The 23,049-nt window shown below is 38.4% G+C and overlaps 1 protein-coding gene across 4 annotated transcripts in view; it reads right to left on the bottom strand.

The window, feature by feature from the left end:
- PTPRK (protein tyrosine phosphatase receptor type K) overlaps positions 1-23,049 on the bottom strand; it is a 414,786-nt gene that overhangs the window by 49,068 nt on the left and 342,669 nt on the right. For all 4 annotated transcript variants that reach the window (XM_080390374.1, XM_080390373.1, XM_080390376.1 and 1 more), the window contains exon 13: positions 22,256-22,292. In XM_080390374.1, coding sequence (XP_080246500.1) covers positions 22,256-22,292 — 37 coding nt within the window. The remainder of the gene's footprint in view (positions 1-22,255; positions 22,293-23,049) is intronic.

Below are 23,049 nucleotides of genomic sequence, written 5' to 3'. Positions count from 1 at the left end.
TTTCTTGGAACCACTTGATGCACTTCTTTCAGTAGCCAATATGGAAGAAAAGATCTAAAGACTCAAACCAATTTTTTTCATTGCATGTGCACTAACAGACCCTGAAAGGGTATGTAAAAAAAAAAAAAAAAAAAAAAAGTTGCAGAAATACATAACATGCATGCTGTAAAGTATGAACTGAAACAACAATATCTAAGCCACTTTCTCCCTGATCTTCTGGAAACGGCTATTGGTTGAGAATGGTCCCCTAACCCTCTGAGCCACCTGATCACAACCATTTAGCAACGACCTGTTGGATGGACTGTTACCATTTCTCAAAGTCACTGAGATTACTTCCTAAGTACAATGGGTCTGTTGTCAGACCCGTTGTAGTATATTTTCCTGAGAACATATAAAGCCAGCCAGCCTTTTGGTAATGAGATCATTGATGAAGTTTTTTTAGGGAGAGGAAAAAAAGTGTTACTTTTTGGCCACATTACAAATTAATCAAATTTCAAGTTTTAGTCTGAACAAACAGCCTGCTTTTGAAAACATGCATTTTAAAAAATAAATTCTCACTTCATGTTAGTTATAAAATTTCAGCTATGCAAAACACTGCATTAAGAAATTCTCTGGTTTTGACAATGACTCCTATATGGCTTGTTAGCTCAGAATTAAACCTGAAAAGAAAATTACTATCAAAGCAGTGTTTGGTAAGAAATATACAAAATACTTCATCTTTATGTGCCTTTCCACCAGGTAACAGTTAAGAAGTTTAGCAGACAAAGTACATTATAATGAGCGTTCTCATATATATATAAACAACATGGTTTATGGGCAAAAATATTACTCTCAAATGTCTGAAGTTCCATTTTGCTATATTTATTGAAAATAATATTCTGTGAATAACTTCTGCTAATTTAAGCAACTATAAAATCATAAGTGAGAATTTACTGGTAGCGTAGGAGTTGCAGAGTTATTGCAGACCTGTGCAATTACACTGAAGGAAGCAACTCTCCTCCACCACAAAACTGCAAACGCAACCCAAACTACACTCACACTAGCTCAAAACACAGAAACTCCCAAGATGAAAAATTATCTTAGATGAAATGCAGTGCTAATAACACTGAGGATGGAATCAAAAGACAAAGGCAATGAGGAGGAACTGAAATAGTTTTTCCTTCGTCCTTACACAGTGCTAAAACTAGTCTTTAATAGCACCCATCACTTATTATTTGCCCTTCAGAATGGCAAAAGTTGAGAAAATACACAGAATCCCCTACAAGAAAACAAATGGTTAATTCTTCCTTTGGAGTTAGGTCCCAGTTTTTCCAAACCCATGTAGATAATGCAAAACCTAGTCTTTAACAGCACCCATCAGCTGTTATTAGTACCCCAGATTCTTACTGTCATGACTGCCAGTCTTCAATATTTTGTTTACTGTAAAATTTGGTCCTTTTTCAAATAAAGTGAAAGAGTAAATATATATATATATATATATATATATCTCCCAAAAGAAGAAAGATGCTTTCTCATGAATTCTACTCTTCCATCTAGAGAATTTTTTTGCAACTTCTTCAGGTATATCATACTTTCCTGACATGATTCTGTGCCTCCAGGAGTCCGCTGGACTAGCTGGGCACCAACACAGAATACACTAGTGTGCAACACCCATGGCAGAAAACTTTCCTTCTCTTTAAAATCTTCCCATCTGAAGAGCATCCACTCTCAGAAAGCTACATAGGTCAACACTCTCAAGGTTCTCCTGAACTCCTTAGCTCTAATAGGTATCCAAACAACTGGAGATCTGGGAGCATGAAGGAAAGGCAAATATCCTCTTCCAAACCAGCTGGGTATCACCCAGCCACACACCGCAGTGGGCTGCAAGTACTGTCTCAGTCATTACCCTAATTTTGCAGTCGCTCCTAAATCTACTTATCCAAATACATCTGAAAGGTCTTATGGCAGCGCTTTAAGCTAGGCCACCCGATTTTGCACTGAAACATCAAAGCGGCGGTGCTTATCCATGCTAGTCTACCAGCTGCGAGATGAAGGCAACAGCCTTTAGCTGACTGAAAGCTTTGACATCTTCTGCTACACCAACCATTTGCAACACAAATACATTACCTAAGCCTTAAACCCTGTGTAAGTCACGAGCCTGTTTATAGGCTTGTTTACCACATCTGACATCTAGAAACACAGCTGTAATGGCACTGTAACAACATGCAGCTAATGCAATGACAATGGTAGGAAAAAAACACATTGATGTTCGCAGCTCTGGGTTGATTGCCATTGACTACCGAGTTCAAATCAGGACATGTAATGACATTAAAAGCCTTTCATATTGTGTCATTGCCTCTCTTTCTACATATTCCTATATTACTAGTATTTCAAAGAAACTTTAAGGCAGGAGGCAGAGGTGGCAGCCCTGCAGACTACAGGACGAAACATGCCTGCAAGAAAGACTGTTAATGTGTATTGCCACTTTCTGAACATTTGTCTTCGCTTTTTCACATTTTTCTCTTTTCATACAGAAGTCTTGTTGCTTTCAAACCTTAAACTCTAATCAGTTTCTCTCTTCTCAAAGAAATAAAGGACTTGCTGTTATTTCCATTATTCAAGTAAATACACAAAACTGTGATGGGGGAACGAGATGTAATAAAAATCCTCCATGATTAAAGTTAGATGAACTTTTTATATCTGTTATTACAGTGGTTCATAAAAAGTAAAGATGAATCTGTTTTTACTTGCAAAAAGCTTTACTCTGACAGAAGGAAGCCAGGCTGTAGGAAAAGTAGTATGCAGAACTAAAAAGTATCAGTTTAAAAGTGGATTTGTGGCCCCCCTTGGCTGCATGTTTTGTGGGTAGTGAAGCATCTACTTGGTTTTATCCAGAGGATGAAATCAGTTGCTCTGTATTGGATATGCCTTGGGCTGTTGCTTTCCCAGCTAGCTTCTCCAGGAAAATACAACTGTACCAAAGGAAAAAAAGAATACAGCTAACAAAGGTTCAAATTCACATGGAAGTCAAAATAAATGAAGCCAACTATAACATGCAAATGTTGTATTATGATTTATGTAATGGGTTGCTGGCAAAGAAGATTACTGTACTGGTATTTATGCTTTAAATCTGGTTTTAAGGTTTTGAGTCAGTTGTGATCTGATTAAAATGTGACTGATTTGGAAGAGAAAATCACCTTAAACTGAAGGAGTGCCAAGAACTCTTGCAGATGAGGTGGCAAAAATATCTACACAAGCTTTGCCTAACAACAAGCAAAAACAAATTTGCATTTTAAAATAAGAAAAAAATTGAACTAAACATGGACTGACATGAAAACAAAGTGCTCTAGTGTTCAGAGACACAGGCTAAGACACATCTGTATGTTATCTCATTTAAATTGCCCCTTTGGCAAAATGTGAATTGCAATTTGAAACACACAGGCTACTCCACAGCGCAAGCTCCCATTTATAAGCAGGTATTCCTGACTGTCCACAGTGAAAATGGCCTTTCTTCTCTTCAAATAAAGCCATTTTTCACCTCCTTGGTGACTAACTTGATATGACTTTAATGAATGACTCACTTCAGCTTCGTATTCCTTAAAACTCAGGCAGTTTTATCCATCAGCTTTCTTAGAGACAGCTAGCCAAAATTTTCAAACTTGGGTAGATGAAGTCACCCTGACATATTCAGGCAGCACCAATACGGATGAATTTCAGATGGCATGAGCACCTCTCATAAATCAAAAGTACTGTTACAGTGCTTGAAAAGAAACATTAGCCCATCAATGCAATGACAATATCTCCAGATAAGATGTCCTCTTGCCTGATTCTGTGTAATAACAAGGCTAGAAATTATTGCGTGAAAACATAAAGCAATCCTGTATCGTCATGTCTACTACTTACAGAAAATCCCCAAAGTAAAGTTAAATACAAAACTATTTGCATACCCCCAGCATTTAAGAAACAAAGTGGAGAATAATAAAGTATTTCTGAACCAAAATTAAAAAACCTTGGTATTACATTAAACTTCATAAGAAAACTAGAAAGGTGTTTTTTGATCACTAAAACACTTCAGAAGGTAAATATTTTTCACTTTTTTAGCAGGTAAAAATGCTGAAAAGGAAAAGCAAGAAACAGAATGTAATTTGATCTAAAATCACACATAACACTAACTTGTTTTACCATGCAATAAACATAAATATTAGAAAATCTGAAGTATTAAGGGTCAACTGTCTCTGTTATCTCAACGATCACTTAGGGGTAAATACACCTACCACTACCGCACTGAGAAAGGAGAGGGGACCTAGTCGTCTTGCAATTTTGTAGACCATAGGGTGTTTACTGGTAAAAATAAATGTTTGATTCTGTGCTCTCAATCTTGCACCGGGGCTGATATAATTCCACTCAGCTACATATGACATTCTCTGGAAAATAACTCTACCTTCTTTCACCTACAAAGACAAGTGCAACACCCTGTACTTGGCATGGTAATACCATAACACAGTACAGCCTGGGTGCAGAAAGCAGCTTTGCAGAAAACAAGGAAGGAGAGAATTGATGTTGTTGCCATCTTCAGCTGCCTCATGGATGGATGGATGTAGAGAAGGCACAGCCAGACTCTGCTTGGAAAGATACACAGGAATAGGACTAGGGGCAACAGACACAACTTGCAACGAGGGAAATCACAAAGCAGATAGCATAGGGGTGCAAAAGAAAAAAAATAAAATCACAATGAAAAATCACAATGAGGGTGGTCAAATGCCGGGACAGGTGCCCAAAGAGGAATCTCTGTCCTTGGAGACATTAAAAACTCTGCTTCACAAGGCCCTGAACAACCTAATTTAACTTGCAATTTAGATCCAACTAAGCTGCACCTGCTCTGAGTAAGAGTGTGACCAGGTAATCTCCAGAGGTCCCTTTCAACCTGAATTATTCCAAGATGCCTACTTCATACATGAAGACACCAACTAAGACTCTGTTGATCTCATCACTCTAAGTAGTTATTATTGCCTTGTTCTCATAAGTAAATAAATTCATGAAGCAGTATTTTCTGAAATGCAAGGAATGCAGTTTTAACTCTGTATTTCTTCCAGTTTCAGTATTTCACTGAGATTCACGTTTGAGGCTTTTTTTCTAAGGCTATTGCAATTTCAAAAACGCCCCCCTGAGATTCAACTGGAGCTGGCTCCCAAGCACTTTTTAAAGTTGATTTAGCTTTAAGCACGTGGCCCTGAGTATTTAAGAAAAAAGCTCATGCTCTGCTTCGCTGAAAGAATCTCAGCGACCACTGATTGCCTATAAAAACGAAGACTGCTTTTCAGGTCCTGCCTCTCAACCCAGTGGAGAAGAGACATTAGATGAGCCAGTCCTTGCTTACCAGAAAGCATCTCGATCAGCTGACGTTTCATTAACTGAGAGAAGGGATAAAGAGCACCCTTTCAAGCTGCTATTAATATGGCTAAATACTGGGTAAACAAACGTACTGCCTATAGCATGTGATTGCTTTCTTCCCTGAAACACTCCCCTCATTTGCTTGTGGCCTTCTCCCCAGCCCCCCACCAGGGCTGGAGAAACCCTGCTGTAAGAAAGAGTGCGGAGATAAAAGAGGGATGATTCAGGGTTTAGCAGCAGAAAGACAGCTTGTCGTTAAAAGAGCTGCCCTAGGTCTGACAGGAGAATCAAAATACAGAGACGTGGCAAGGAAAATGAGAAATGAAAAGCAAAAGGGTCTGGAAAACAGACATGCAGAGAACAGGAAAAACACAATGAAAAAAAGACTTGGAGTATTAGGAAAACAGAAATTGAAAAAAACAACCAGCAAAAAAGAAAATAGAAAAAAGGGAGCATAAAATACATAAAAAAAAGAAGAAATCATTATGGTTGATATAGAAAGTGTTTAAAATTATCACTGAAAATAAATGACTTTTTATGAAATCAATAATTTTTGCTTGTAAATGTCAATTTACATTGGACTTGAATTCTGCTCCCTTGCTGCATGAATCTGAGTGATACATGCCAACAAAAAGTGGAGCAAACCCAAATGTGGATCTTTGTGAGCAAAAGAGATGGCTTCATTCCTTCCTTCTTTCCAAAGGCAGAATCCCAGACCTCTTACAAACATTACTTTGCGCACTCTAGAAAGGCCATTCCCTGTGCTGGTCAGCAATGGAACTCCTACATGTGCTGCCACCACACAAAAGTACCACATAACTCTGCATAAACTGCCTGCCTTTTTGTGAGATGGGCAGAACGAGAACGTAAATAGCATTACAAATCATGACTGAAATGCACTGTCAAATCTGCACGGAGTGATTTACAGATCAACCTCCTTGTGATATATATTATCTTGGGTCAGTGATACTAAGTCTTCAACTCCAGTTGTAGCAAATACGTTCCTTTCGATTTCTTACTGTGCAGGTAAAAACAAACCAACCAACGTCACTGAAGTGAGGGAAGTGGTGTCACCTACTTGACAGAAAAATACCAGTGCAGACCTCATCATTCAACTGCCTTCCCCCCCTCCAAATCAATCAATTCCTGTTTCAAACTATTGTGCTGTTTCTATACTCTTAATGCTTCTTATAAGATTTTTAAGCCTGAAATTTTTCCTAAGCATAAAGAATTACTACTTAAAGTAATCTTCACTGACCATATAAATGACTTGAAATCAGATTAAGCCTAAATATAAGCAAAGCAAGGACCAAATTTCAGAGTCCATTTCTTCCTTTTAATTTTTTTTGTTATTAGTACTGTTAACACAGGTGTTTTTTAGAAAGCGTGAACAGATTTTTAAACTAAAAATGTTTTCGTTTGCTTCAAATCTTCTGTACCTTCAGCTACTGTTGAGACCTGCAAAATCAAAGAACTCCATATGCGTCTGAGAGCGGACCTGCAGGTGAAATCAGCAGGGCTAGCCCGGATGGACAAACGGAGTAGTAGTTCAACCACTCTTAATACAAACTACTGAAAGAAAAACCTTATTTCAAGTCTCTTTGTCTTCTGCTTCATGAACTGTAGTGAATAAAGATGACAATTTAAGGACTTTCAGTTTACATAAAAGCAATACCTACTGGAAATTTTTCCAACAATTTGTTAGATGTATTGGCTCTAAGCTCCCAGCAGAACGATACACACACATAAAAAAACTTATTTTCATTCATTTACAGCAAAATGTATTTATGCCTACTAACAAAACCCCACTTTATTAAATATTCATAGATATTGCAGGTATTTATTAAATCAGTTCCATCACCAAAAGATTTTTTTATATAATATCAATTTTCTATCTGTTTATTGAGTGCTTATAAAGCCCTTTTCAGGAAACAGCAGGATACATGAAATTTTTTACTGCATAGCAATACACTAACTAAATTTCATTCTTACTCAGCTCATTGACTTAATGTTTACTTAGTGACTGTAAATTCAAAAGAAGTTTCATTGCATTGAACCATCTTACACCGATCTTGACTTTTTGGTAAAAAGTGCCATTAATGTTTAGGAAACTTTAATTACAATTGCTGATTGAAAACCCAGTGACAGCAACAGCCCAATTAAAACTATTTTTTTAAGCCGCCACATATTCCTCATCCTGTAGCCCTAGAAGAATTAGCTTTTTATCTGATTCTCTTCCCTGTTTTGCTGGTGGGCAGTGAGTGAGTGGCTGGGTGGGTGCTTGGTTGCTGGCCAGGGTCAATGTCCCCACCCTCCAAAAAGTATACAGAAAGGGGAAAAAAAAAGCAACAATGAGAACTACCTGAAATCTTAAAAAACAAAACAAAAGAAAAAACAACTTACGCCATTGGCCATTTTTATTCAGGTTGGTCAACTAAAACCAAGTAAGTTATTTCTTCTTCTCCAATTAAGAAAACATATTTATGCTGCTCTATTCAGTTAATTACTACACTGTAATTTGCATGCCATCTCTCCTTCTAGCTAAGCCTTTACAAGTCTTTTCAGGTACTAACTTGAAACAGAACACTCCTATCTTACAGCTGAAAAAAGCTGAAACAGAAAATAAACAAGCCTAAGGGTAACAAGGACCTCACAGTTGAGCTATAAATGTTTGCAGATAAAGGCAATGTTTGGCATAACTTACTTTCTGCAGTGTCTTCTTCCCCCTCCTCACTCTGCTGGTTTTACAGTAAAGTAAGATAAGGTCATACCAGGTCTAGAAATCTTAAAACCTACACTTACTGGCACTTCCCCCACACATTTCTTTTCCCTGTACCTGTCCTTCCTCCCTACTTCTCCCTGCCTTGATTTTTTTACACAGTATTTCAGGCAGCTTAAGATTAAATGATTTGAATGACAGAGTTGAAAGGTAAAGCACTCCAGTTTACCACTACTTTTTTTTCTCTATAGCAACAAAGGATGAATGAAAAGGGAATAAATGACACAGTAGTCCTTTCATACCCCCTTCTTCTTCCAAGAGCATTCTTTTTTATTCCCCTCACTTTCAATTCAATCCATTCACAAAGGATTAGCATAACACATCTTTTTATGCTTGTAAGGGTTACAGCTGTAATCGCTTCACCTCATCACTTCACTTAGAAATCCTGTCTCCAGAGGAGTAATTTGATTACTCACGATAATCCAACTTTTGCCTAACCAAATAGAAATTCATTATAATGCTGTGCTGGTGCATCAGTTTACTATGAGTGGATGGGAAAACAAAACCCAGCAACATGAATAGTTGCTGTGAAAGGAGGAAAGCAATTGTCACTTAACAAAAGGCTACCAACAAAAGATAGGCCGACTAGCAGAATTTCTTGGTCCCACGGGCAGGGTAGCCTCCAAACTAGTAATGACCCCTAGCTTTTAAAAGTCTTGGGTTTCAAATGGGCATGGAAAGTCTATACATTGATGAGAGCCTCCGATTGCTTCTGCCTGATTAATCTTTGGCAGGTATGGGGCAAGTGTGTGTAAAACCCTGAGACAGAGCTTTTGCACAGGCTGAGGAATCAACTCTCTATTCTGTTGGTGGAAGATACCTGTATATGCACACACGCTCGTCCTTAGAATGGCTTTGTCTTGCTCTCTGCTTCTGAAATTCAAAACCACACATGAAGCAATCGGAGTGCATACTGCTTTGGAGTAAAACTAGCAGCATCCTTAGCAATTCACAGTGGATAAGGGTAAAAGAAAAAAAAAAAGAGGACAACTGACATCTCCAAATGACTTCCAGTTGTCCATATGCCCACAAGCATAAATCTAAGAACAGCTCATGCTGATTGTGGCACAGAAGGACAGCACTTGGGGCAGAAGCACAGATGCCAGATCATGCCTTCTATTTAGAAGTAGAGCATTTTGTTTTATTTTATATTTTTTCTGTGGAGTGATTTAAGATGCCCAGATATAATGGGATAAGTTCTCAAACGCAACATTTGTTATGCTAAAGGTTTAGGAGCATTAGGATCCAGCTGACAAATCTTTAGCTGTTAGACTGGCTTAGGTCTGTTTTCAGCTTTCAGAGTCCATAACTATCTTCTTGATTTTTATTTTTACAGATTCCTAAGGATTTCAGCACAACATATGGGCAGCATTAAAGGCATTAAGGATTTATAAATTTGTATCATCGTTATAAAAACACACAAAGTCTGAAATATATTTGGGGTTAAAAGCAAAAAATACACTGTTTGTGGTCAAATTAAATATTGATGCATTCATGTCTGCATTAAGAAGAAAAAAAGAAAACATCCTGTTTACAGTAGCCGTATAAGAAAACATTCCAGACTTACTCATAAAGAAAGTAGTTCACTGCATTTACTTTAATCTGATTTCTTTTTAATCTGGAATTTCTTTTTACTTAAAGTCTCTGCTCTTTTACATTCTTCTAGGCACTTAACCTTTATTGTGATGTGTGTGTACTTTACAGTGACTGGAAATCAATAATAATTCTGATACCTAGTCCTTTTTGTCTTGAAAAACTTAGAATATCCCTAAGACAGCATCTTCCTTCAACACTACTCATGGGAATTTACTAATAATCACATTTTTAGAGGATAGTAGAGAAATTGAGTATGTGGAATAAAAGTCAGTCTTTAAAATGAGAAAAAGTCCTCAGAACATAGAAAAAAACATTTGGTTATTCTTTCTTTGTAAGTTACTGCTTAACAAACATATACACAACTGCAATAACTATGCTCACTCTATACAGATGAAATATCTGCATTTCTTCCCTTTACTCCATAGTTAAAAACCAGAGGAGAGCAATCCTCCAACCAAAATCTCACACTGATCCCAATTGAGATGCCTGGTTCCTAGACAGAAATCTATAGCTACACAGAGAAATAGGGCAAGATTTGTGAATTGAACACTTGTTCATTTGCCATTGTTTGCTTGCTGAAAGTTAAAATACTAATTTTTGTATGACTGTGCTGCTAAAGAAATGAGCTATGCTGTTTGCAGAAAAGCAGCTCTGATACACTATGCAGACAGCACAGGCACAACTAGCAAAGGCAATGCTGTACATCACAGAGGAACCAAGACCTTTCTCTTTAATAAAGAGCTCCCACCAGAAAAGTTGAAATTCCTCATATTAAACTGGACAGTAATAATAACAAAATGGAAGAGACAGTGGAAAGGCCTCAGCACGAACATGAAAGCACGCGTTCATATTTCATATGCCCTACCCCAAACTGGAAACAAGTTCTCAAAGTTTTTTTAACCAAGGTAAAAATTGCGAGACTGTAAATTTCACAAGCTAGCCATTATGCTTACAGATGAAGAACTTTCCAGTGTTCACGATGATGGTATCTTTTTTTCACTTTGCTGTAAAACCTCTAGTTAGACATTCAATCAGGAGACAAAGATCACATAGTTCTCAAAATTAATGTTATACAAACACCAGCAGGATAGGAAAATGACTGACAGTATTTGTTCTCATAAAAAATAAGAAGCTTCTGGTTTAGGGATGTTTCGTATATGTTTCTGTCTCATACACTTATACCATCGTACAAATTGGTTCCAACTACCTTAACCATGTTCAAACAGGGAGTAGCTATGTTTTGAGAAGGGAGAGAAAAAGATAAAAGACTTACAGTCAGCTTATCCTCCATGAATATATTTCCCCTTTAGCCTAACAAGTGTTAAGATGATTTGTTGCAAATCTTGCATTTCTTCTTATATCATGGCCACGTATGGCAATGACAAAATTTAGCCTGATTAAACACTTCTGTGTTGGGTAGGGCTGAAGGAGCCTCCATACACCACTGAATGGAGTATGCCATACAGCTGATGTGTTTTGCTTTGAAGAGAGGTTGAGCAAAGACCTCAAATGTGGAAGGAGTAATATTTTAAGAAATTTTATCACTTGATAAAAAGCAGCTGTCACTTGGTTTTATAGTTTTGACATACTAGCGAAGTGTCTTGATCAGCATATGGACACATTCTAATTTCCCCAGATCTCAGAACGAGCAATTGTAGCAATCAGGGCTCTATTGCTCTGGCAGCATGACCCCACCTCAGCAGTGACGGGGCCATATCCTGCGGTCGGGTCCCTGACAGGGGCCCAACTACCTACAACGTGCTGCATATCTGCCCAGTCTGTCCCCTCTACGGGCTGGCTGGCAGCAGGCGAGGCAGCACACACTTGCTGTAGGCTCAGGCAGCAACAGTACCCAGGTGGCTGCTCCTCTTCTCCTCCAAGTTCTAGGCATTAGTTCATATGAAAGTCCATCAGGTTCTTGTCCAACAGCTGGATCGGCAGTCAGCCGTTATATCCAGAAGTCCCACATCCTCAGACTGCACTCGAAACACAATGCAGCTGTGCTGTCTCCGAAGAACAAAGGTTCTGCTGAGCTTTTCTGATCACAAACAGAAGATGACTCAGGAGGCCTGCCATGAACAACTAAACAGGCTTTCTTTCAGCTGAGCTTCTGAAAGTCAACCCACTGTCCTCCAAGCACTGCAGCACTCCATACCTCCCATCTATTACGCCACACTATGATCTACCCAAGCACTGCAGATCTCCTCCTCCAGCAAACCAAATTGTTTCACCTAATTGTTTGCATTCATCCAAAACGATTCCTTGAATGAGTTACTAAAAATAAAGTATAAAAGATGTCTGCTTCCTAAAATGATCTGGAAAAGTACTTTCAGCTGGTTCTGTTCCAAGGGTATAAAATGAGTAAATTTCACCACCACTGCTCAGAAAGGGACGCCCAGGAAGTTATGGCTTCTGTTGCTCAATTCTCATGCACAAATCTATTTCACTTTCCGAGTCTGAGAAAACTCTTCAGTTCAGTATGAATTCAATCTATATGAGTAAAGCTACTTGATTTGGCTAAGTAGCATCATGCTTCAGAGCTTACGCCGAGTAAGCAATATCCTTTTAGACAAAGGCAACCAGATTACCAGCTTTCATGTTTGGACAAGCATATAATGAGATTCAGTTTGCCATCTCTCAGTCCCTAAACTGCCAGCTACTTACAGACAATGAGGGCTTCTAAATTCTGTTCAAAAGCAAAAATAAGAACTTGGTAGATTTACAAATAGGTAGTGACTGCTGCAAATAGCCACCAGCCTTTCCCATCTTAGTGCATGATCTAGGCTGAATCACGCAAGCGGTTGGTAACAGCAATGGCATGCTCCGCAGTACAAGTTACCGATCACAAATCCATTCTAACCCTGATGGTTAATATCTGATGGCTATTTGTGGGGACTTGTGACATATATTCCTCAATAAACACAGTAATCAGAAAAAAAATCAACCCTCCTATCTGATATCTATAGCAACATTTTCTGTAAATGTGTGAGTAGAAAATTAAATGCATTATTACATACAGCAATCATCATCTTTGATCACATCTGAGATACAGAGGACAGAAGCTTCTTCTAGAGGTTTCACAGAGCAGACGAAGCACCCAGTGACCAAATTTCACAGTCCAGTATCTTTAAAAACCTTTACAACCAGAGCAAGGAATGGTAACCCTTTTCCATTAGGTGTACAAAAGGAAGTACTACAAAAGATGAACACATGGATGTAAATTCCTGTATAAACATTATGGCTCAGTGATTTCAAACAGAATGGGAACTAGCTGACAACCTTTCTAAATTTTGGAATAATATCAGATACTAAGCCCTTCAGGATTACATCTTTATGAACTAGCAGAAGTGAAAAACACTAAAGAACTATGAAAAAGTCTGTTTACATCTGCAGAAAATAATGTCAGCATGTTGAATTACCAGTCCTTATAAAATCTGTTACAAAATTCTAGGGAATGCAGCCCTGTCATTTCAAAACAGGAACGACAGTCTCAATTCAGCAAAATCTGAGAAATTAGAAACAGATCAGGGATTAATTTGAGATTTGCTTCACTACATATTTTCTATTGTAATGGGTCAACAAAACAAGCAGGCAATTCAGACAATCTGGATGGTGTTAGTACACATAAAAATTAAGGTTCACATTAAAAAACGCCTCTACTTGTGCAAATCAACTGCCTTCCATATGTTGAGGCAATTTGAATGCCAATTACAGTAATTGTAGAATCCTACCCTCTCTCTCATACGGAAAAAGACTCATCCTTTCACTGTTGTTAAAAACACGGATATAATAGCAAAAACTCCTGCAACAGTTCCAGCAAATAGTCAACAATTTGTTTCTCCTGTCACTATCTAATGGTCCCAACAATAAGATGTAAAAAAGATGTACAAAAAAATGTATCTTCATATCATTAAATAGTTTGGGTTGGAAGGGACCTTTAAAGGTCAGCTAGTCCAACCCCCCTGCAATGAGCACGGACACCTTCAATGAGATCAGGTTGCTCAAAGCCTTGTCCAACACATTCTAATTTCCCCAGATCTCAGAACGAGCAATTGTAACAATCAAGGCTCTATTGCTCTGGCAGCATGACCCCACCTCAGCAGTGACAGGGGCCATATCCTGCGGTCCTTGAATAAACCTTGAATGTTCCCAGGGATGGGGCATCTACCACCTCTCTGGGCAACCTGTGCCAGTGTTTACAAAATATATAATTTACATCTTCCATAAGTAGCCCTTTAAAATGGCAAAGTCAGAAATAAAATTGCACCAAGGATGGAAAGAGAGTGATTATGACAGCTGTTTTCCACTAGTATATCAGGACTTGGTTTTACTGTCCCAGAAAGATGCCCATTTTCACGATACTGTGAGGCACGCTTATAATCTGTTTTGCTACCATATTCACTTATACCAGGGGTCCTCAAACTGTTTAACCAGGGGCCGGCACGCGGATGCAGTGGCAGGCAGCCATCTGCGGCTGCTTGGACTCCCCCCCAACCCCCGGCGGGAGAGGGGCAGGGGGTCTGTAAATACCAGGGGGAGGATTGAGGACCCTCGGGGGCCGTATCCGGCCCACAGGCTGTAGTTTGAGGACCCCTCACTTAAACCATATAGCACCATTCTGATTTTATATGCATGTTATGATGGCATAAGCACCTATTCTTTGCCGGAGCAGAAAATCTTATATAACTGAGGATTTGCCTTAAACTCGCCCATTAACCACCTCATTATGCTACCTCCGAGCTTTTCTCTGCATTTCAACTGCCCATAGAAAACCTGCTTTTGGCAGTTTGTCGTCCAACATAAGAACTAGGTCTGGCATAACTGGGCATCCTGTAATCCTGCTTCATTGCTGACAATGTGACAGCAATGTAGGATTGCAGCATTCAAGGTAACATCCTGTAGTTTTATGGCAGCAAGGGCATGAATGTAGTGTGTTGGAAATGGTTTGGATGCTTGATATGGAGACCATAAACAGTCCAAGTTTTGTAGCCTTACAAAGAGTGGCAACAACTAATGCACAATAGATGTTTACTTTTATTTGAATCCAGATGTCTCTTATTTCAGACATGCTGCTTTAATGTCCTAAATACTATATTGGCTTTTGCTGTTCCCTGCATGACTTCGCTATTAACTGTGGCATTTTGGAAAAAGTATGTTGCTGAAGTAGCATTGCTGTTCTCACAAATTTCAGTAGTGTATTGTCAGTGCAGACTACTGCCTCAGGGTATTTTCCACCACTGCAAGGTTAGGGCAGGACCTCTTTTTCCTCTATGCTAATGGTCTGGCCAAACCACTTGGCAGAGGGGCTGAAACAGTCAATAATATGTAGTCTGCTTACATATATATGAATAACCAATACTCAGTCATCAGCAAAGAGCAAGTAACACAAGTCAGCAGATATGGGACCTCTGATTTAATGTTCAGGTTAAACATTCTGGCATCTATATGGTATTGAATGTGGTTACCTTTCCTGTTGACTCAACAAAGTAAATGTTAATCAGAAGCGGCAAAGGATGCAATCTGTTCCATGACCTCTTTGACAGCAAAGCGTTCTCGGAGTCCATCCTGATCGAGAACCTTCACCATGTGAAGCACGGAGAATATTCCCAGTCCTTTTCAGACTGCTGAATTTGCACTAAAGCCTCCACACACTTCCAAAGGCAATAGCGTTGAAAACTACACACAGGGTTGTAATTCTGTCCCCTATGCTTTGAATTTACCTGGCTACAAAAATCTCTTTAACAGTGCCTGTAACTACCTCCTGCTCTGACAGACAGATGTGTGATAACCACATGATTTTTAGAAAAGTCATCCCTCCTGCAATGTCTGTCTGCATACCCTTCTGGCCAGGATCTTTCCAGAAATAGAGTGGTTCACACTAACCTTCCCATCAGAGCAGAAAGCAGTTCATGCTCCTAAACTTCAGAGCCCTCGTCTCCTTACACAGCTGACAAAGCATCAATCTCTGTATTCGAGTGATTTGGCAGCAGTGCCAATCAACCATACTGACTTGCTCTGCAACACATTTGACAGTGTTTGGAAAGTGCTACTATGCTTGGCAATGCTGCTCCTTGTTTCTAGATGACTAGCTGTAGAACTTCACTTAGCACGCTGTCAGAGATGACAAGCAAATGGTTTAATAAACCCTTGTAATGTTCAAGACAATGAGGTGGAACTTCTTTTCATTTAGTTAAAAGCATTTGATTACATACAGAGAAACACAGTGATGCTGATTTTAGGGCCATAAATGGTTTTCATAAAAATCAATAAGCACATTCCTGATTTAGATGTTGCTGAAGTCCTTCTGTGTTCCTTGGGCATCATTCTTTTCTGAGATAAAGTCCTGCTTGTCCTTCCTGTCCAGGTAAACCGTAAGCAGCTTTATTGCTCAAAAGCATGCCAAGATGCTGAACCTTCACTTAGAGCAGGTAACTTACCAACGTTCATTCTCTAATATTTAACTGGAATCCTCTACCTAAATTCTTACTTTTAAAATTCTTATTCTGTAGGAAATCTTCAAGGTTCTTAAGATTTCAATCTGTTTATAGCATCTGCACAAAATAATTTGTTAATTATCTAGGCCAAAAGACATATCGAACCATTTCAAAATCAAGAAAAGCTAATATTTATTATATCTTTGCCCTCAAAATTTCGTCATTCCAATGGTTGATTTTTTTAAAAATACTGAAACATACCTATCATTACCATTTCCTCTTTAAAACTTATAAATTTTAAAATAGCTAACTTTCAGAACCAAACTGAATTTAATAAGAATATTTGCATGTAATAAACTTATTCATTAAGCCATGTATTTAAAAATAAAGTTCTTTAGTAAAGCAATTAGATTTACTCATTTTGTTTACTAGATTTACTCATCCATGAAACTTTTCTTTTCAAAAGCAGTCAACTACTCTTTCAAAACATAGTAATAAACCTGAATTCCTGAAGACTTAGGAAAGGGGCTAGAAACTGGAAAATACTTCTGATCAAAATTATCTTCAGATACAGTTAAAAAAAATGATTCAGCTCAGGCCATGTCTTAAACATAAAAAATACTAGGTAATTCAGAGTTTTTTACTGTTACTCTGAGATACCCATTATTTCTTAGACATGCCAAGCAACAAGGAGAAAAGGGTACTTCTCTTTGGTGCCTTATAATACAGAATGGGAAACACGTCCTCTGAAAATTGTTGTCCCATGCATATCAATCAGGTAGCTTCACCTAATAAATTATGTTGTTACCTTGAATTCCTTTTTACTCAAATCAAATTTCTGTAATTGAATTCCATGACTTTGTTACTCTCTGCACATATACAGAAATACCCACATTACAGGTTTTGTGTCTGGAAATATGGAGGTGTTCCTCAGCAAACTGCTTTTTTTACAACCATCATCAAATATTCCATCAAAAGATCATTCAATTTTTTACTTACAACCAAAGGTATCACTTATCAGAACTAGCAGATGTGGTTCCTCAGTGAGCTACTGCAATTTCACATACAAAAGAGGAAAATATGTGCCATGCTAATATCCTGTTGCCATCTTTGGAAAGCTCAGCAAGTCAGTTAACATCTCCTCTCTGTGAGATAAAAGACGTTATGCAAAAGACCACTGAAGTTTAAACATATTAATAGCTTTTTCCTGTGAATGAGTGAAAAGATAGATGTGACTTAGGCAACTTTTGCATTCTTTTCTGAATTTATATTGCCACTTAGGCCTCCAGTGCCTATTATGATGGTATGGCTAAAAGACCTTGTAGGAGCATTGATCCAAACATAAAAACAACATAAGAGAAAGTTTGTTTCATATACATTTAACATCTGACATCTTCCCTTCATCTGTGCATTAATCAGTAACAGACATATTTGAGCATCCTGCTACAGGAGGTGATTTGACTTTCACAAATTTCCCTAAAGCAGAAACATCATCAGGAACAATTTCAAGGAAATAATTATGGTCTAGACAGATTTAAGACTTCTAAAGACCTAATCCAAAGCACATTAATGTCAGTGGAAGGACTTCCATTGACATCAAAGGCCTTTGGATCAATCCCCAACTGCTGTGGGAATGAATTCAGAGCAATAATGATGGTGGACTAAATGCACACTTGCAGTTGAAATGTTACCACCCAGACCTTTTTATTCCTCAAATCAGATTAAAAAGTCATTTTCTGCTATTTCACAATTACTTCCAGATGCGCATCATCTCAAATGGCATTTTCATCCATCTGTATGAACCAAACGTGCACAGAGACACAGAGGTTCTACACTGCCTGAACTAATCATACAAATGAAAACCACAAGGGAAAATAATTTTGGAGGTGATGAAGTTCATGTTTTAAACGCAGAATGAGAAACCTTGGACTTCATTTATTCCTTCCAACTACTCTGGGACAGAGCTGCCAGGCCCACCACTTCTTTATTTACTGCCACAGTAGATTACTTCTAATTAAATTTTCAGTATTTTTCTCTGGTCTCCTAAACAAAACAAAAGAATACATGTAAATCAGCGTTAGCCCCAAACTTGGCAGCCTAAAAACTGTCAGAAATGTCAGCTTCATATACTCTCTGCTTAATAACAGCTCTGCTGTCCCTTCTGTCCTCTTAAATGTCTATTTACATGCTAAATAATTTGAAGCATCACTCTTCTCTGACCATGTTAATCTAGTTTCATTCCCTCAGCAGTTGATAACATTTTAGACTGTAAAATGAAATGCCAATGTTGTGTGCAAGTAGAAAGCCATTCAGAATTTTACACAGTCAAAGTTGACTCCAAGATGTGACTGATCAGTCACCAACATCTTGTGTTACTCTGAAGTACAAGCTATAGGAACTGTGCATCTTTTACACACTCCTGTGTCAATACTTTTCTTGGGCAGGTTACGTTATCATGTATTCACCGTTACATGAGAATGTTATGGATTGGTTGAACTTTGCCTTCCCAAATCACTTTTCAGGAAGTTTGAGAACTTTCTTTAGGAAATTATATGTAACACGGTTTTGTCAAAAAACCCACGTTTTCTAGCATAATGCCTTCTTCCCATTCCTAATGGATATCTGACCTATTACCTCAGCCCCTGTACTCTTCTCTGCACTTCAGAAAATGACTTTTTTCTCCTTCTTCAGTTACTATGTGTGGGAAGCCAGATTATTATTGACTGGGCAAAGCTACTACCTAGACTCGAAAAATAATGAGGTAGAGAAAGTTAACTGTTTGTTGTTGGTTGTTTTGTTTTGTTTTTTTTTTTTTTTTTTAAATTGATACTGATCACTGGTTACTAAGAGGATCTGAATGGGAAGGGAATTCAGGTTGACAGAGGAATGCAATATTTATTGGTTAAAAGTATCCAAGGAATAACTGTGACAAGCAGTTATTTTTAACCTGTTTTCCTCAAGAATCAAAGCTTATGTGAACAGACTGTGTATATGTGTGCAACTTTCATACCCTCTCGCCACATTAAATAACTTGGGATGCTCTTGGCCAATTCAGTCCAATCTGCAGAAGGGCAAAAGTCACAATGCCGTTAAACTATTACAAGCTTTGTGCAACTAGGTGTCCAGATAAAGAAGGAATCCTATTATTACACTAAAGCAGGGCCATCAAAGAATCACTGACATTCATCCTTCAGCTGCAAGTATGCAGGAACTGTTCAGGAGACTACTTTTTAATATGGTGCTGTTCCAATATTCGCTTCCATGAAGAATTTACTCTGTGTATTTTAATATACTAGACATTAGTAAGCATCTCAGCTTACTCTAAAAACATTTTTTCAAAACACACCAAAAGCAGCAACATACTTTAGTCATGATTTGGCACGATCTCTTAGATGAGTTCACACTTCAGTGCATTTTGTTACCAAAAGTGCATGAGAAGATTGCACCTGGAATACACAGACTGGAAAGTATGAGTGCTTCAATTTAAATTTGCTGACTTTCATTACCTTGACACCAATAAACAAACTATTCCATCAGTTCTCAAAAGTAGAAGGCAACCCATGGGAATGATATGTTCAAAACCCCTTAAGCATTAAAATACATTTAAATTATGTTAATAGGGAACTGTCCAAGCAAACAAAAAATTAGTCAGGGAAATAATGCATCTAAGAAAGTTAAGTTATCAAGGTTATGCTTTCAAGGACATGAACTTCTCAAGCACCAAACCATGACATTATTACCATATCTTTTTCCATCTTTACATCTTAGCGGTGTGAATATACGTAGTAGATAACACCAGACCCTTGAATAAGACAAAAATGAGAGAATACCTTTGCTGGTAATACTGAACTTCACTACCAGGGAAATTTCTTCTTGCTTTTACATGCACCTTTAATGTTGTTCCCTCACCCCCTTCCCTGCCAGGTCTTTATGGTTTTTAATGCCTTTTCAACGTGTTCATGACAAGATTCAGTTTGGCCAGCTGTAGGCTTCTTCAGGTCACAGAAGATGACACAGAACTACACACTACTTTTATAACTGAATACATAGTTTAGACAATTTGCTGGATTTTAAAAGGTTATGTTGGCTTTACTGGGATGCATTAGGTAAGGTAAGACAGTCCTCTCTTCCCTTATGAATATATTACAAATGTAACCAGATGTCTCCTAGGTCAAAGCAAACGTACACGCTATGAAAAAACGCCAGCATAACCAGATGAACACATACATAAACCAATATATGCAGTATACTTTTCTTCAAGCACAACAAATTGTGGTATTATTTTTACAATGAAAACATGGGAGAAAATTTCAGTATCAGGTTTTAAAAAATTATTCAGAATACCAGTATAACTCGTTTAAGAGACATGAATGTATCTCTATGACTTTGAAGCGATGATGTCCTATTAAATGCATTCCTTCAGAGCAACAGAAAGCATTTGCTCCTAATGTTGCCTCCCTCCACATTTCCCACCTATCAATTAAAATAAAGTTAGAGAAAATATTTCAGGTTTTAGTTCCAAATTCAAGGAGTATAGCACTGATACATCAGGCAATGCAGTTACTTCAGGAAAGCCCATCTTTAGCCAGAGTGTTAAAGGCAAGATTTATGGCACGGTGGTAAGAAACCGGCTACTCATTTCCCCCTTCCTTCAGACTACAGCCACTGGAGTGAACTTGACCGTTATAGCAGAGGAAGGCATACAAACAATCACCCACGGGACTATTGCTCTTGTGAACATTACTTCGAGATCAATGGACTGAGTATAGTTAAGTAAAAAATTATTTCCTCATAAGCCAGGTGAATTCCTTCCCTGTTTGGTTATTACTATGCAGAAAATTTATGATGAGAGACCACTGCTTTCCACTTCCTCATTCCTGTAATATTTTAAGTAATTTCTGAGCCTTTCAAGACTCTCCCTTGACTCAAATCCTAGCAATACAGGCTTGTGGTACATAAATATTTGTTTATGCAAATATATTTTAATTCAAACATTTAATCTTGCCAGGTAAACATCAGGAAGATAATGCTGATGTACTTTTCACAGAAGACTTAGCTCACGGTTTTAAGTTCCCTTTTTTTATTAGCTTACCTCACTTGACGAAAATGTTAACACATCTTGAGAAGTACATTTTATTTTCTGGTTTCTCAAGAAAACGTTTGGTTGCTACTACCTCATTAGAGGCATCAGCTTTTAATTGGAACAAGTTTTAAATTGAAAGAAGCAATTAAAAAAATGGTGCTGATGTGCCACTGCAGTCTTTAAATGCCTGCTTGCTCATATCTAAAGTTGTTTTTACACTGAATATCAACATGCAATTAGAAAGAGACAATGTAAGTAGTGCTGGGCCTCTGCAGAGTACCCTTTCAGCGTTTGTAAGCTCCCTTCTTGTTTATGCTGCCAGAGACTATCAAACAACTCTCGTGTTGACACAATCAAGCAACCAAAATGAATGGCTACAACTACAGTCAAAGCAAGAGATAACAACAAGCAGAACAACTAAGTCCTAATTTCAAGATGAAACAGCATATTTGAGTGAGTGGTATGTGATTAACCTGCTGTATGTAGGGTCAATATGATTTATTCTCACAGCTATGCAGTCAGCCTTAGCCCTGGGCCTTGCTTGCTATCAAAGACACGCGCCTTCCTCAAATCATCCCTCCCCTATGTCTAGCTAACATTCAGAGCTCTGAGGAAAATTAACTGTCATGTCCTTCATTTAAATTATTTCCACTTCTGCTTGGAAATAATTGTTAGGATAACAGACGGTTTAACCAAGTGTGCTTTCTAGTCTCGAGTCCATCTATCCGCCACCTGCAACGCTCCAGCAGCCTAAAAACAGAGCTTGAAAATGACAGGGGAACAAAAAAAGCTTTACTTATTTTGTCCAAATTCTAAGTATTGCTAGAACAGTACTCTCTTAGCCAAATATCAAAGAATAAAAGGCAGTAGCCCATTACATTGTAAGACAATCAAATGGTTCAAAATAGAGGGATTGTACTGGCTTTGGTTCAGAAATAGAAATGCCACATTTCATCAGAAAAGCTACTTTGCATGAAGGGATGAACCTCTTACCTTTTGTAGCTATTCGGACACACTGAGTTTTGGTTTCCTGTTGAGAGCAAAGTAAAGAAACCAGTCAGACCAGATTGCTTTTTCTTGTCCTCCCCGCTCCATAAATTCATCTAGATCTGCTGATCAGCTGGGGCAACCCAACAAGGTGGCTCGGGGCTCTGGGTTTAGCAGGGGTGGAGGCTGTGTGATTTTGCCTTTAAAAAAGCTGGATGAAACCTAGATATTGGTCTGCACTACCCAGGATAACAATGAGGAGAAAAAGTGCAGGACAGCCCAAATGCAGAAAAATTTCAGATTATTCAAATCAAATGGGAAGCATGCCATTAGAATGCAGACAGAGGGTGTACTGGAAGAAAAGGGGAGGACTGCTGCTCCTATTTATGTCATGGCACAGAAATCCTGAGCTAGTTGAGTTCCAACAGCGCTGTGCAGCAAAGAAGGTACATTTGCTCAGCGCTGTCTCCAAACTTATGTCTTGCTGCATCCTGACAGTCTTGAACAGTCACCTGAAGCACATCAGCAATGCGCTCCCTCATGCTTCTGAGCGTGGAATGAGCACCAAAGCAGCTCAGGTATCCCTTCACACGCGACACACACAGATAAACCTACATAATCTGCCCAGGAAAGACAGTGATTTGACAGTGATGTGCTTCAGAAGGAGTCGCACAAGCAAAGCCAATTTACATGTATTTTACTCCCCCCATCCCCCAAGCTCCTTCAGAAGTTCGGTCAGCAATTGAAAGAAATGAACAGAAAAATGACTTGGTTAGGCACAGTTTGGACATCTTGAACAG

Source organism: Falco punctatus, assembly GCF_963210335.1.
Source record: "Falco punctatus genome assembly, chromosome: 5".
Classification (NCBI taxonomy): domain Eukaryota; kingdom Metazoa; phylum Chordata; class Aves; order Falconiformes; family Falconidae; genus Falco; species Falco punctatus.
This window is presented reverse-complemented; position numbering and strand designations above follow the sequence as displayed.